This window comes from Euleptes europaea, chromosome 5 (assembly GCF_029931775.1).
Source record: "Euleptes europaea isolate rEulEur1 chromosome 5, rEulEur1.hap1, whole genome shotgun sequence".
In the NCBI taxonomy this organism is placed as follows: domain Eukaryota; kingdom Metazoa; phylum Chordata; class Lepidosauria; order Squamata; family Sphaerodactylidae; genus Euleptes; species Euleptes europaea.
In genome coordinates this window covers 78,356,190-78,371,891 of record NC_079316.1, presented here as the reverse complement: position 1 = coordinate 78,371,891, position 15,702 = coordinate 78,356,190, and the positions used below count along the sequence as shown (strand labels likewise).

The 15,702-nt window shown below is 38.9% G+C and overlaps 1 protein-coding gene across 1 annotated transcript in view; it reads right to left on the bottom strand.

Moving 5' to 3' along the window:
- Positions 1-5,586: 5,586 nt before the first annotated feature.
- Positions 5,587-15,702, bottom strand: part of LOC130477432 (gamma-aminobutyric acid receptor subunit pi-like) — a 45,325-nt gene continuing 35,209 nt past the window's right edge. The window contains exon 9 of the mRNA XM_056849378.1: positions 5,587-5,945. Coding sequence (XP_056705356.1) covers positions 5,640-5,945 — 306 coding nt within the window. The 3' untranslated portion in view covers positions 5,587-5,639. The remainder of the gene's footprint in view (positions 5,946-15,702) is intronic.

The window sequence follows — 15,702 nt, the reverse complement described above, 5'->3', positions numbered from 1 at the left end:
CTCTGGAGGCCGCTCCCAGCCGGGAGAAGGCGGCGGGGGCGGCGGAGCGGCATCCCCGCGGCTGCAGGGGGCCTCTGGAGGCCGCTCCCGGCCGAGAAAAGGCGGCGGGGCGGCGGGGCGGCGGGGCGGCCTCCCCGTGGCTGCAGGGGGCCTCTGGAGACCGCTCCCGGCCAGGAGAAGGCGGCGGGGGCGGCTGAGAGGCCTCCCTGCGGCTGCAGGGGGCCTCTGGAGGCCGCTCCCGGCCTGGAGAAGGTGGCGGCGGTAAGTTCCCCCCTCCCTCCTCCCTTTCTCCTCCCTCCACCGTATTGACCCGCGTATAAGCCGAAGTCGGCTTTTTCAGCCCTTTTTTTGGGCTGAAAAACTCGGCTTATACGCGAGTATATACGGTATTATGAAGCACTTAGTGCATCAAAAGCATAACAAAAATGATAACTGGTATCCTCTTGTTTTGTATCCTACCCGGCAGCATGCAGGTTGAACTAACTTGGTCTAAGCAGTTTAAGCATTACATCCCTATTCAGAGGCATAAAATTATCTCTAATGGAACTTTCCTTGAATCAAAAATGTGAGTGTAGCTATGAAATAAGGGATACAGAAAGACTGGAAATGCAGGATATTAAAAGACACACACTTAAACCTCACCTAGACATTTGTTTGTTTGAGAAAAACACATTTTTAGTGAATGTATTTTTCTTTCCTTTCCTTTCCTTTTATCCCTTAGAAGCTCTTTGATCAATTGATCTTGAGCAGCATATATCTAGTGTTGCAGGGATATAAGGACTGAAACAAATCTTGCCACTGACAATGTAGCCTTGGGGTCCCTATCACTTAGTAAAAAAGGCATTATGTCAGTCACAGAGGCATTGGATTTGTATATTAAAAGGGGGGAAATATAGTGCGATTGAAGTTCCTCGTAAAAGCGGCATTCCAAAAGGGCATGGGCTAATGAGTCAATAGAGCCAGAAGAGCAAGGGCAGATCCTGTCTGAGTATGGTATATTCAGAATTCTGCCCTGCATTACCATAGAAGGGTTAGCATTCAATCTAGCCAAGCAAAAAGCTCTACAGAGACAAGGAGCTGTTAGATAATATGTATAGGCAGGCAGACCATGTGGAGGGGGTATTCCGAAGAACTGGGATGAACAGACGCGACGAGCACGAAAAGTAGTGCTGTTATAATCAAGCTCTTTAATGTGCTTTTTAATTTTGGTAAAAGCTTCAGTTTTCCCAAGATCTGATAACATATCCTGGGAGAAGCCCAACAATGCCAGTTTCTCATCTAAGATTTTTTGCCATGAGGATTTAAAAGGGTCATGCTTCAGAGAAGCTAGGAACTCCTCAGTGCTAAAGCACAGTTTAAGGTGTAGTTTAAAGGTGGCCAACCACACCCTAGCTTCAAGTGACATTTGGCCAAACTCGGAACGAAGAGTAACGCCAGCAACACATCGAGGGGCATTTAGAAGTTTTCATAAGAACTGAAGCAGTGGACGATCTATAGATTCATTGATGACTGTAATCCAGATGGCAACACCAAAGAGGATAATTGGGGTAATTTTCAGGTTAAAAACCTGAATAGCCCCTGGAATATATTTGCCACGTTTGGTGTGAAAAAAATTGACAATAGCACCAACCCCAGGTTTAATTTTGTTGGACACTGCTTTTGATGGGCATTCCAATTTAGGTTACGGGAAAAAAGAATGCCAAGGTAAACAAACTCCTTGACTTGGTCAACCTCAAAGCCATCTAATACCCAGTGAAAAAGAGACAATTTTCTCCTCTTAGTGAAGATCATAATCTTAGATTTATGATGGTTTATTTTAAGACCTTCCCTAGAGCAGTACTCAGAAAAAGTTTGCAAAGATCTTTTCAAACCAATTCTTGTGCGGGACAGGAGAACTGCATGGTCAGCATAGAGTAGAATCGGGGTGGGATGACTTGCAAGCTTTGGGGGGTGGCAAAACTCTGAGAAATAGGTTGCCATATCATTCAGGTATAGGTTAAACAAGAGAGGAGCAAGGAGGCAACCTTGTCTAACTCCCTTGACCAGTTCAAAGGGCTCGGTTAGTTCTCCTTGGTTGCCACAGCGAACCTGAGCTGTGAGGTCAGTATGAAATTGCTGAATAAGCCATAGTAACCTCCTATCCATAGTAGAATGTGATAGTTTCAACCATAACCTCTCCCTTGGGATGGTATCAAAAGCTCCCTTAAGATCCATAAAACCCACATAAATGGTGCCATTTCTGGGGGAGGAATATTTCTCTGCTAGATGGGAGAGCACTAAACAGTGGTCAGTGACAGACCAACCCCTTCTGAAGCCAATCTGTTCCCAGCCAAGGATGTCATTACTCTCAACCCAGTCCAACAGCCTCTTTAATAAGTAGGAGGAATACAATTTGCCTAAGCAAGACAAAAGGCTGATTGGACGATAACAGCTTGGGTCAGAGCGCTGACCCTTTTTAAAGATTGGGACGATAATAGTATGTCTCCAAGATTTTGGAATAGCTCCTGAGGCATTAATTTGTGTGAATACAGGAGCAAGAATGTTGGCCCACCAATCGCTGTTGACTTTAAAAAGTTCGTAGGGAATTAGATCAGGACCTGGGGCTTTACCTGAGTGTAGGCGATCAATGAGCGGTTTAATTTCCTTAGGAGACACATCTGGCCAGGAATTCAACAAAATAGAAGGTGCTACAGGTATAAGACCCTGGTTTTCCACAGAGGCTCTTGAAGTAAGCTACCCAGACTGAAGACGGGATACATGCGGGGACTCCAGCATAGCCATTGCTTAAAGAATTCACAGTCCGCCAGAAAGTTGAATTATCATTGTTGTTTATAGCTGTAATCAAGCTCCTCCAATTTTTATATAGGGCCTCTTTTTTCCTCCAGTTTACCAAGTCCTTGTAATTCTTTTTAATAGTTAACAATTCCTTCAATACTGAAATAGTATTGTTCCTTCTGAATTCTCTATGTTTCCTGGTTATTGCTCGTTTGAGTAGTCTATACTCGTGGTTAAACCAAGAATTTCGTTTGTATAAAGCGTGAAAGCTTGAGGTGATTTCTTTAGTAAATAAAGGTTTAAATAAATCAATTAATCTGAAAAAAACATTTAAGACAGTAGCTGCAGACTCTTGCTCAAGGAGGGCAGCTTTCAACGAAGTCACCTCCAAAAGCTGCATTTTACCACGCACCAAGGAATCAAGCTCAGGGCTCCAGTAAACACGAGCTAGGGCTTTTTGGGATTGGTGCAATATTTGATGGTAGGACGGTAATAAGTGTGGAACACATAATTGGTTGATTGAAAGAGAGATAGGGAGATGGTCACTGCCCATGTAATCGCAGACTTCCATATTACTGATTAGAGGTAAAAGATCTAATGAAACCAGAAAATAATCGATAACACTGGCACCATTTTGGTTAAAAAAAGTGAAATCTCCATTAGGGTCGATCTGCAATCGCCCATTGACTATTATTAGGTTCCTCTGAATAGCGAATTGGGCCAGGCTTAAGCCGGAAGAATTGATTACCGAGTCCCTGGAAGTTCTAGTATACCATAGGGAGCTCAGGAAAGATTCCTCAAAATTCCCTATAAGATTTTGGAAGAGAGTATTATCATCTGGCCCTATTCGTGTGTTAAAATCACCAGCCATAAGAACTGGAGTAGTTGGGTGGTTATTTTTGATGTCATCAAATAGTTCTCCCAGACGGGCCCAGTTTCGTGCAGTATTACTTGATCTACCAGGAGGAATATAAACAGAAAATAAAATAAGTGAAGAAAAAGTCAGGTTAACTTTAATTGCTAGCACCAGCTCTTCAGCCAAAAGAAGGTCAATTGAGCTTATGCTTAAAGAAGTGGAGATAAAGCATGCTAGTCCTGCACGAGGGCGGCCCACAGAGCCTTTGATTGCTTTTTGGGTAAAAGAGGTAAAGCCTGGGAGAAAGATCTCATTTGTGGCCCATGTTTCCTGAACAAGGATGATATCAAAGGTCAAAAGAAATAACTGTATATCAGGATCAGTAAGTTTAGCTGACCATCCAGCAACATTCCAGCTAAGAAATTTGCAGCAAGGTGAGAGTCAGTCCTTATCAGGGAGATCTGTAGGGGACATGTCCCTAAGCAAGTTAGAATTTGCTGTAGGAGGACACACTATTATGGTTGGTTCCAGAGGAACCGGGGCATTGCCTTGAAATAGGTCAGACTCTTGGGCTGGCTGGTTTACTAAGTCAGGAGTCATATCAACCGTGTGTTTGGAATTTGGTTGGTGCTCAGTTCTAGTAGAAAGGGAAGGTACCCTTGGTTTAAAAGGGGGTAAATGGGCCTGTGCTGACTTAATCTGGGTAAGGTTATCTTTAAGGTTCCCTAGCCTCATTATTATATTGTTTTGTTCCTTTGTCGGGAGAATGCGAAAAGAACTAATTAGTTTTGCATCCTCCATTTTGAGTATATCATCGACCGGGTTACATGGCTGGAGCAGAGAGCATCTAGAATCTGGTGGTAAGCTTGATTTACGGTACATGAATTTTAGATTTGAATCAACTGGGGTGGCATTCTTTAAACTAGTTGGAGACAGATCTATTAAAGGCTTATCAACCTTGTGAGACTCAGCCTGGTTTTGGGGAGCAAATTTAGATTTTTTAAAGAGGGGCTTGGGAGGGATCTTAGATGAAAGCAGAGGTGCTATTGTTGTTGTGCGAAAGGATTCTTTGGGGGAAATGCTGAATGTCATACTTTATCCAATAGTTTAATGCCTGGAGTAGTTTTCAGAAAGCATAGAATGTTTCTAATTATTTGTGAGCTTACAAAAAACTGTATGTCACATTGGTTTGTGTTTGTAAGTCAGATCGGGTTTGTAAGTCAGAGAGCCAGCATGGTGTAGTGGTTAAGAGCGGTGGTTTGGAACAGTGGACTCTGATCTGGAGGACCGGGTTTGATTCCCCATTCCTCCACGAGTGGCAGAGGCTAATCTGGTGAACTGGATTTGTTTCCCCACTCCTACACACAAAGCCAGCTGGGTGACCTTGGGCTAGTTAGTCACACTCTCTCAGCCCCACCTACCTCACAGGGTGTCTGTTGTGGGGAGGGGGAGGGAAGGTGATTGTAAGCCGGTTTGAGTCTCCCTTAAGTGGTAGAGAAAGACAGCATATAAAAACCAACTCTTCTTCTTCAAATTAGTGACTTCTGTAGTTTAATCAGCGGTAATACAGTTCTGCGAAATACAGTTCTTCAAGGCTTATGAATTATTAACAACGCCAAGTGGACTGTCATATAAGGATATGAGGGAAAAATAATATTTTCTGCTTTTATTTTTAAACATACCCAAACACAGCCAGAAACTAGCATTAAGCCTGATTGTACAAAGTTTAACAAGTAGCTTTAATAAGAAAAAAGGTGCTTTCTGCCATTCAGTAAAGCAGTGTAGCAGGCATGCTAACAACCAAGGTCAACGTCGAAACGCACGCATTCAACAGATGACCAGGAATGGATTTTATACTAGTCATTTTAACAGATGGATGGTAATTTGACCAGAAATTCAACAGACCTCATCAATCAAATGACAGAACAAGACGATTCTATTGCACTGCAGAGCCTATGCACTTTCCCCTTGCAGTCAGCACACCTTTTCGGAAGAGATTTTTAAAAGCTTAGAAACACAAATAATACACCCAATAAAAAACATTTATGACGATAAACAATAACGGAAAAGAAATCCGGGCATAATTGTCTATGTGATATGGGTTTTTAACACGGAAGCAGTCACATATATAGAAAAGTCCTTTCATCAATGTTGTTGAGCAATATCTTCTGTGTTGACTTCTCTTCTCTTTTCTGCCAAGGGTTTTTTTGGCCAACTTGTCTGGATCAACCTTTCTAATCTTATCAGCCTTGCAACTGTTGGCGATTGCTGACAGGACTCCATTGATCTCCTCCTCAGCTTCTTCATCCTCTTCCTGGTAGGGAAAGCAAAAATGAACTGAGATCCATCCTCATAAATTACAACACAGTCGACTTCCGGATCCGGAGGGAACACTGCGGCAGCGCGAACGATCGCGCTCCGGGCTCGAAGCGCCCGGGGGGCAGGGAATCCACCCCCAACACCTGGCAAGCGGCACCCCTTGAAGAAGAGGGGATGCTGACCGAGGCGCTGGTGAGCTCCCCGTCTTAGGAGCAGCCGTTGCCTCAGAAGCAGCAACGAACCCTCGGACTGGTGAGCCGAGGAGTGGGAGCCATTAAAGTCCAAGGAGCCGGGTTGAGAGAGAATATATATAAAATGATTTATAGATGGTATTTAACACCAAAGCAATTAGCCAAAATGTATGGAAATATGTCAACAAAATGTTGGAAATGTCAAGAAGAACTGGGTTCTTTTCATCACGTTTGGTGGCTATGTGAGAAGGCAAAAAACTTTTGGGATATGATTTATAATGAACTGAGGTTATTACAACAAAATATCCCTAAAACACCGGAGATGATGCTGTTAAGTATAATACCGGACTCTATAGTGACTCAGAGATCTTTCTTGATACATGCCACTACCGCTGCTAGATTGGTCTACGCCAAGAAATGGAAAACGTCGGAGATACCTGATAAGACCGATTGGATAGATAAAATGATGGAACTAGCTGAAATGGTAAAACTTACAGCATTAATAAATCAAAAAGAAGACATTGAATTTGTGGTATAATGGGAGGCATGGACAATATATTGTATGAATGAATTTAATTGTGATATCAAGGGATATGTTTTGATCTAATTCAGATTGGTTGAGATAATTAAGAGGTGACAATAGTCAACTAGATATATATGATAAAGACACAGGTGATTTATTATAAAGAATTAGACAATAAATACAAAGAGAGTGACAATGATAATAAATGGACAGATGAGGAGAGAGGGGAAGTCAAAGATATATACGTTTGTTAAATGACAAGATAGAACTTATTAGATTACACAATATGTTAATGGATATTTGTAACTGAATTTGAATTAACTTGAAAAATAAAAAATATATATTAAAAAAAAAAGTCCAAGGAGCCGGGGAAAGCAGTGGGGAGACCCAGATCTCAACAAAACAAGGTTGCTGTTTTTTACATTTTATGGGATCTTAAAAATCAACATCACTGAGGTGTCTAACAGTAACTGTGAAAGAATAAAAAGCACTCTGGACTGGATCTAAAACTCGCTAACAGATCCAAACCGAAACTTGGCTTTTTGCCAGCTGTGGCACAGTTGAAATTCAGTCCTGCCAGCCAAGCTAACTGTTATAACAAATCGAAGTAAAAACTTGAGGGTGTTTAAAAGCTGGCAAATGATAGCTGACTGAAGAAACAGATGAGTTAATGTACTCTCCCAGCTCTGGATTTTGAATCAAGCAAAGTTCCAGTGGTAATTGTGACTTTTAAACTGATGATTTAAACAACAAGCATCGCCCCCCTTTTTTTCTCTTCTGGATTACAAATACAGCCATCCTAAGCTTTTTGGGGATGGGAGATAAAGACAAAGATAAAGAAAAGAAAGATACAGAAAAACATCCTAGAGGACTTATTAAAGATCCTAAACAGCTTCAGATTCAGCAAACTTCATTACTCCACAGAAGAGCCTCTGTCACCAGCACAACTTTTTCACCAGCCACTTCACCAGTTCAAACAGGGACATTTGTAGCTGCAAAGATGGCAAAAAAAACCCTGATGTTACCTTGAACTCTCTACATGAACTGTTGACTAAAACACTTCAGGAGGTGACATCAGTGAAACAGGAAGTGGAAGCAGTAAAACAGGAGGTGGAATCAGTGAAACAAGGCCTGTGGTTGTTGGACAAAATACAGCTGCCATTTCTGCTCTGAAAGATTCTATTTCATCTTTGACAGTGAGACAGGATAAGTTAGAGGCAAAACTTCAGAAACATTCAAAGGATAACAAGGAAACCAGAAAACGAGTTGATGTTTTGCAACTGTCAATGGAGGCAAGTCAAGAGAGAGAAGAAAAACGTGATGACCATACAGCAATGTTAGAATTAAAAATAAAGAAGAGCTGGATTCGCATACGTGGCCTCAAAGAAAAACTGGAGGGGAAGGACTTAAAAAATTATTTGAAATTGCTGTTGGCTGATTTTCTTCAAGAAGATGAAGCAATTGTGGAAGGAATGATTATAACAGCCTATAGAGTCAACTCTGCTTATGCAACAAAAAACAAAGTTCCAAGGGATTGCCTGGTTCAACTTTTCCCCAGAAGTCATCGGGACCTGATTCTCAACAAGCACTACTTGAATCCACTTACAATAGAAGGTACACCGGTGAGGATAATGAAGGACATTCCCGGAAGTCTACTGAGGAAAAGAAAGGACTTTGCAGAGATTGTGGAACAACTGAGATTTAATGGAATTCAACACAGATGGGAATTTCCACAAGGGATTTCTTTTCTGTTCAAAGCAAAAAGGTTTAAAATTACAGACACTGTCAAAGCTGAACCATTTCTAAGAAGATATGAGGGAGATCTGCGCAAACCACCATGTCAACCATCCAAAGACCCTGTGGGAAAGGATCTCTCCGAAGAAGAAAAGGTGGCAGAAGCAGATGGTGGGTTAAGACCACCATCATCAGAGGAGGACTCTCAATCAGAAGATGGCTGAACTATTTACAAAAAATAGAAACTAAAAGGAGTTATGGGGGTGGGGTGAGATTAGATTTGGGGGGGAAAGTTTAAGAATGGGGTTTGATTCAACGTTAAAATGTTACAAATATTGTCATGGAATGTTAATGGTTTGAATTCTCCTAATAAGAGGAAGAAAATATTTTATCACTTACAAAAGTCAAAAGCTAATGTTTTTTGTTTACAGGAAACTCATATTTTAAAAAGGATATTATAAGGTTGGAGCAAACAAAATTGGGTAAATTATTTACATCATGCAATGAAAAGAAAAAAACAAATGGTATAGCTATGTAAAGACAATGAAGGGAGGATCCTGTTGGTAGAAATTGTAAGTGGTTTCCAAAAAATATTGTCAGTTTGTATCTATGCACCTAATAGTAATCAAAAATGTTTTATAACAATTTGGCATCGATATTAGCCGAATATGCTAAAGAAAAAATGATCTGGATGGGAGATTTTAATGGAGTGATGGATCCAAGGGTGGATAGATCTGCAAAGAAGAAAAGGAGTAAACGTGAGGGTAAACTATCAGGTATTTTTAATCATCTTACAGAACAGTGGGAAATGTTTGATATATGGAGACTGGTAAATTGTAACAAAAAGGGATATACTTTTTACTCATCTAGACATTTCTCTCATTCAAGAATAGACATGTTTTGGCTTTCCAAAGGCATTACTTATCTGAAAATCCTGAAATTTTACCCAAGGTATTATCTGATCATAATGCGATTTTAATTAAAATTAATATGGGGGATAAAAGAAATAAACCTTGGTCTATAAATGAATACTTATTGAAAAATAAGAAAATAGTAGATAAGTTAAAAATAGATATACAGAATTATTTCTCTGAGAATTCAGATAAAGGAATCTCAGATGAAATAGTATGGGATGCCGGTAAAGCCGTAGTTAGAGGATTACTAATACAACAAAATTCAAGATGGTTCAGAGAGAGGGAGATGCAAAAGAAGAAGATTTTAGAGGAAATTAAACAGGGAGAGAGACAGCTAAGAAAATTACAAGATAAATTATCTAAACAAGAACAGATGGATAGGTTAAAAAAACTACAACATCAATATGAATTTTTAATAACCTCAGAAATAGAGAAAAATAATAATGTTTAATAGAATTTTTTTGAACATGCCAATAAACCGGGTAAATTATTAGCTTGGCAACTCAAAAACAAAGAGAGGAAATTACCAATATTAAAAATAAAGAGGGACGGTAAAACAATAATAGATAAAAAATATGGAAACTTTCATAGACTATTATTCAAATCTTTATAGACAAAGTGTTGTTTCAGAGAGGGAAATAGAGGTGTATTTAAATCAATTTGATTGGGATGGAATTTCACAAGAACATAAAGATTTATTGGATTCTAGTATAACTATGGAGGAATTAAAAACAGTTATAGGTAAAAGTAAATTAAATAAATCTCCAGGCAAAGATGGATTTGCAGCATTTTATTATAAAACTTTTATAGAACAATTATCTCCATTTCTATTAAGAGTTATGAACCATTGCTTGCAGAATGGATCCATCCCACATACCTGGAAACAAGCAAATATAGTATTAATACCAAAACCAAACTCGAATTTATTGGATGTCAAAAATTATAGACCAATTTCATTATTGAATAATGATTACAGACTTTTAGCTATTTTAGCAAATAGATTGAAAATTGTATTGAATCAGGTTATACATGAGGACCAAGCTGGATTTCTTCCAGGTAGACTGATTAGTCAAAATGTTAGAATAGTATTGGATCTTACAGAATATGCAGAATCTGTTACTACACCTATCGCAAGGATATTTCTAGATGCGGAAAAAGCGTTTGATAATGTAAACTGGAAATTTATGAAAAAAGTATTGGAATATATGGGTTTGGGACAAAATTTTCAATAAGCTATTGGAAATATTTACACTTATCAAACGGCTAGATTGTTGATTAACGGTAGTTTGACATCACAATTTGAAATCCAAAAAGGTACAAGACAAGGATGTCCTCTCTCACCCTTATTGTTTATTTTAACTGTAGAAGTTTTATTGTGGAAGATTAGTAATAATACAGATATGATAGGTTGTCAAATTGGGAGAAATCATTTTAAGGTTAAAGCTTATGCTGATGATTTAGATTGTTTTTTAAACTAATCCTATTAGTCAAATTGGAGATTGGAACAAAATGGTTGAGGTTTATGGAAAGCTTGCGGGTTTTAAAATAAATAAAAATAAAAATAAAATATTGGTTAAGAATATGACACTTTTACAGGAGCAAGAACTATCAAAACGTTCAGGCTTCTCTATTGAACATAAAATAAAATATCTGGGTATATGGTTAACCTCAAACAATCTCAATTTATTTAAAAATAATTATATTAGGATATGGCAGCAAATTAGGATATGGCAGCAAAAAAAATGGGGGAAAATACCTCTATCATTAGGGGTAGAATTTCGGTAATTAAAATGATGGTATTACCCAAAATGCTTTTTTAATTTCAAAATCTACCAATTATAAAAAGGGTTAAAATGTTTAAAATTTGGAAAAAAGATATTTTAAACTTCTTATGGGGTAAGGAAAGACACAGAATAGCATATAATAATTTAATTGAATTAAAGGAAACAGGAGGCTTAGGATTACCAGATTTAAGAATGTATTACGAGGCATCCTGTTTCGCTTGGTTAAGGACCTGGATTTTGTTAGAGAATACCAAAATATTAGAATTAGAATGTTTTAACCTACGTTTTGGATGGCATGTATACTTATGGTATGATAAGGAGAAGGTAAATAAAGATTTTAATATTCATATTATTAGGTTTGGATTATTTCAAAATTTGGAAAAATATAGAAAGATTTTGGAAAATAAGACCCCGGGATGGATCAACCCAGTAGAAGCTTATATGAAGAGAGGGACACATTTGAATTTAGAAATGGATGTTTAGAGAGAAATTATTGAATGTAAAAAGGGAGAATGGGTTTTAAAAAGTAGAGAAGAACTTAATATTAAGGACTGGTTTTTGTATTATAAATTAAAAGATATATTTAATAAAGATAATCAGGTTGGATTTAATAAAAATAAATCCAAACTGGAAAATATATTAATAAAGGGAAATAAAGGATTGATAGGAAAAATATATAAATTATTAATTGAAACTAATTTAGAACAAGAAAGAATTAAACCAGTAATGGTGAAATGGATGAAGGAATTAGGATTTAATATAGATTTGGAAATATGGGAAAACTTATGGAAGAGAGAATTTAAATTTACAATAACTAATGAAATCAGAGAAAACTTATATAAAATGTTCCAGAGATGGTATATAACACCTGTGATGATATCTAAAATGAAACAAGGAGATATGGACTTATGTTGGAAATGTGGAAAGGAAAGAGGCACTTTTATGCATGTATGGTGGATATGTAAAAAAATTAAAAGCTTTTGGAAAAAGTTATTAGGGAAACTAATAATTTGCTTAATGTGAGAGTAAAAAGAGAACCTGCATTTTGTTTATTGGGAATTCCACAAAAGAATATGAGGAAAAATTACAGGATCATTTGTCAATATAGTTTTGCTGCTGCAAGAATTGTAATAGCTAAAGTTTGGAAGCAAATGAATAAACCTTCCATTCGAGACTGGAGAAACTATGGATGTATATGGTCAAATTAATGGAATCCCTACATGGAAAAGATATGGAAGAATTTAAAAGAACTTGGGTAAAGGCCATCACATATTGGGATAAACTGGCAAAAATGGATTTTACTATTTTAATTAGTGAGTTATAGAAACTAGTTTTAATACTTTTATATTTTACTGTTAATAGATATTTTTAAAACTGTTTAGACACTTCTTCGGAAATCGGGTGATGGGTCACTTTTTAAGGTGGGTGGAGGGTCGAAGGGGTATCTTGTTTTTTTTTTATTGAACTTTATAATTTTGTAACCATGAATGTATTAATAAGTATAAATAGATACTCTTTTGTATTTTCTTTTTTTAATTTTCTTTTTATTATTATTATTGTATTTGTTCGTTTTGTTTTATGTTATAATATATATATATATATATATACACACACACACACACACACACACACACACACACACATTACAACACAGTCATGGATGGGCACACCTTAGGTAGCAAGGCAGGGTCTTCCAAGCCTTACCCAACTTGATGTAAGACCTGCTTACGATACTCAATAGGCCCCACACAAATGCAGACTGGGCCCATCGTCCAGAAGGGATTCGTGTGAAGGCACAGATTTCATGTGAAAACATAAAATGTGCACAGTCATAGCAGCTCACAAAAGCTTCTGATCTCTCTAAACTCTAGAGTTTCTGGGGGCAGACAGCCGGGACCCAGGTGGAAAGAGACAAACACTCAGATGAACAAAGCCATGCTTGTAGCTTCTACAGGCATCTTTCTAATTGCTGGAAAAACAGACCACTACTAGCTAGTATTTGTACAGCACTTCTAAAAGTTTCATATGCTTCACACATATGTTTCATATGCTTCACACATATAAGGCAACAGCCTTATAAAGTAGGGCAATAGTATCATATCCAGTTTATTGACTGAGCAAAGGCTGAGAGAGAATAGCTTACTGGTGGGTACAGAGTGAGTTCACTTCGCAGACAAGATTTGAACCAGGGACTTCCTGACTTGTCACTCATAGCCCTTATGCTATACCAGCTAACACACTGTTGGTCCTGATGGATCACCATCTTGATTAAACAAATCACTGTTTATATTCCTAGAGGCTCTTCGTTTCTATTATCTTGCACACTCCGAAGAACCCCAGCTCAGATTTAGTACTGATACTGCCTCCTGGTCTGTTCTCATAATTCCTGTTCATATATTACTAAGTTATAAAATGTGATTGCATCGGTCATCACAAGCCTAATCAATAGGGTTGCCAACCTCTGTATATGAGCATAGAAGTGTCTATAATAGCTGGAGATCTCCTGCTATTACAACTGATCTCCAGCCAATAGAGATCAGTTCACCTGGAGAAAACGGCCGCTTTGGCAGTTGGACTCTATGGCATTAAAATCCCTCCCCTCTCCAAAACCCACCCTCCTCAGGCTTCGCCCCAAAAACCTCCTGCCGGTGGCAAAGAGGGACCTGGCAACCCTACTAAACAATTTCCTGGAGCATTATGGTAGCTAACTGCTGACACCCTTGCCCCTCTCCATCACTTCAAATCCTGATTGTGCGCACATTCATTTGGAATGCAGTCCTATTTATTACTTGGAGGTGTGCTTTGGATAAGGATGCTAGGATGAATTCAAGGGCTGCTATGTGAAAATGAAAATCTCACTGAAATAAATGAGCCTTAATTCCACACAACTGCAACATGCCAGTGATTTTTTTTAATGGATATTGATGTTTCATTGTGTGCAGAAAATGTCCTCCTACAAAGGCTTCCCCACTGATATAAATGAGAGTAGATATGTGCATACCTTCCTTTAGGCACATGGGTCTACTCCTTGTATGTTCAGCTGTTTTCAGTAGGCCACTGTGGTGCAGTGGTTGAGTGGTGGTTTGGAGCGGTGGACTCTGATCTGGAGAACCGGGTTTGATTCCCCACTCCTCCACATGAGTGGCGGAGGCTAATCGGGTGAACCGGGTTGGTTTCCCCACTCCTACACATGAAGCCAGCTGGGTGACCTTGGGCTAGTCACAGCTCTCTCAGCCCCACCTACCTCACAGGGTGTCTGTTGTGGGGAGGGGAAGGGAAGGTGATTGTAAGCCAGTTTGAGTCTTCCTTAAGTGGTAGAGAAAGTCGGCATATAAAAACCAACTCTTCTTCTTTTAGGTCTAGACTGCACTGTAAGTAGAACGTCTGTGGTCAGTTCACTGATTTTGCACTATGCTCATGAACATTCTTGCAGTACAAGAGAAAAGCCAGAGCAGCTTCACTTGTGATCTTCTATTATGGCCCAGTTCTTGGATCTGGCACTTCAAGAGTGAATAAAATAAGGAAAGCCTAGAGAAGAACCACTGATCCAACACGGACGTGGTGCCAATGATCACCCCCAACTTAAATTCTAAAAAAAAATAAACAGTTTGATCTGAGTCTATGTGGGGTTCCCCCCCCCAGTTAACGCACCTGTTTTTAAAAGGTAAAAACGGTAACATCTCGAGCAAGCTGCAGGTTTATTGCACAGCAGGCATGGATGCTACACACATATTATTTTCCTTCTGAAGGTTCCAGCAAGTTGTTTGCAGGTGGCTGGTGCTTCATTAGAATGTTTTTAGTTCCTTTTACGTTCCCTAAGAGGGAGCTAAAACCGTGTGTGAAAAATGCAGTGTCTGACGTTGTACATCTCAGGCCCTTGTTTGTATGATATTATCTCCTCTTCTCCGAGGGAGTTTAACAAAATGTGTTTTCAGCACAAGCTTACTTATCCTGTTGCCCACGTGAAGAAAAGAAAGAGAGCCTATCAGACAACTATAAACACCTATCTGCTTTACAAATCTGGAACATCAGGGGAAATCTGAAAGGACTGCTGTCGGGCTGAGAGGGAAGGGAAAACATTCAAAGTGTTTTACATTATGAAAATCAACGTTGAACTGCAAGAGGAATCTCCGCACGGAGTGTATTTTTAAAAAGCAACGCTTCACTCATCTTTCAGATCCTCCTCTTAAGGGGTGAATAGCAAGCAGATGGCAATAATAAATATTAAAAAATCATGGAAAGCAACTGCATGGCAGCTGAAACCTACTGGAAATGGCATCTGCTGCTGCTTGTCGTTTCTAATAATGGATGCATTTGTTCAAGATGGAGAAAGGATGTTGCCTTTGTGGAAAAGCACCAATGCTCTCTGTATGTTCCAGATTTCCTATACAGTGAGTGTCAAGACATTTAAGCAGCTGAGCAATTCTTACTGCAAATCTAGTTGAAAGCATGCTTAAGGCACCATGATGTGGAACAGCTGCACTAAACTTCGCTTGTTATGCAATGTTTCCTGTATTCACCTAACCTAGGTAACAACAGCACACTTTTTCCTACCGTTTCTGCCCTACTATTAATAATCTGGATGATACAGCTGAATGGTGAGGGA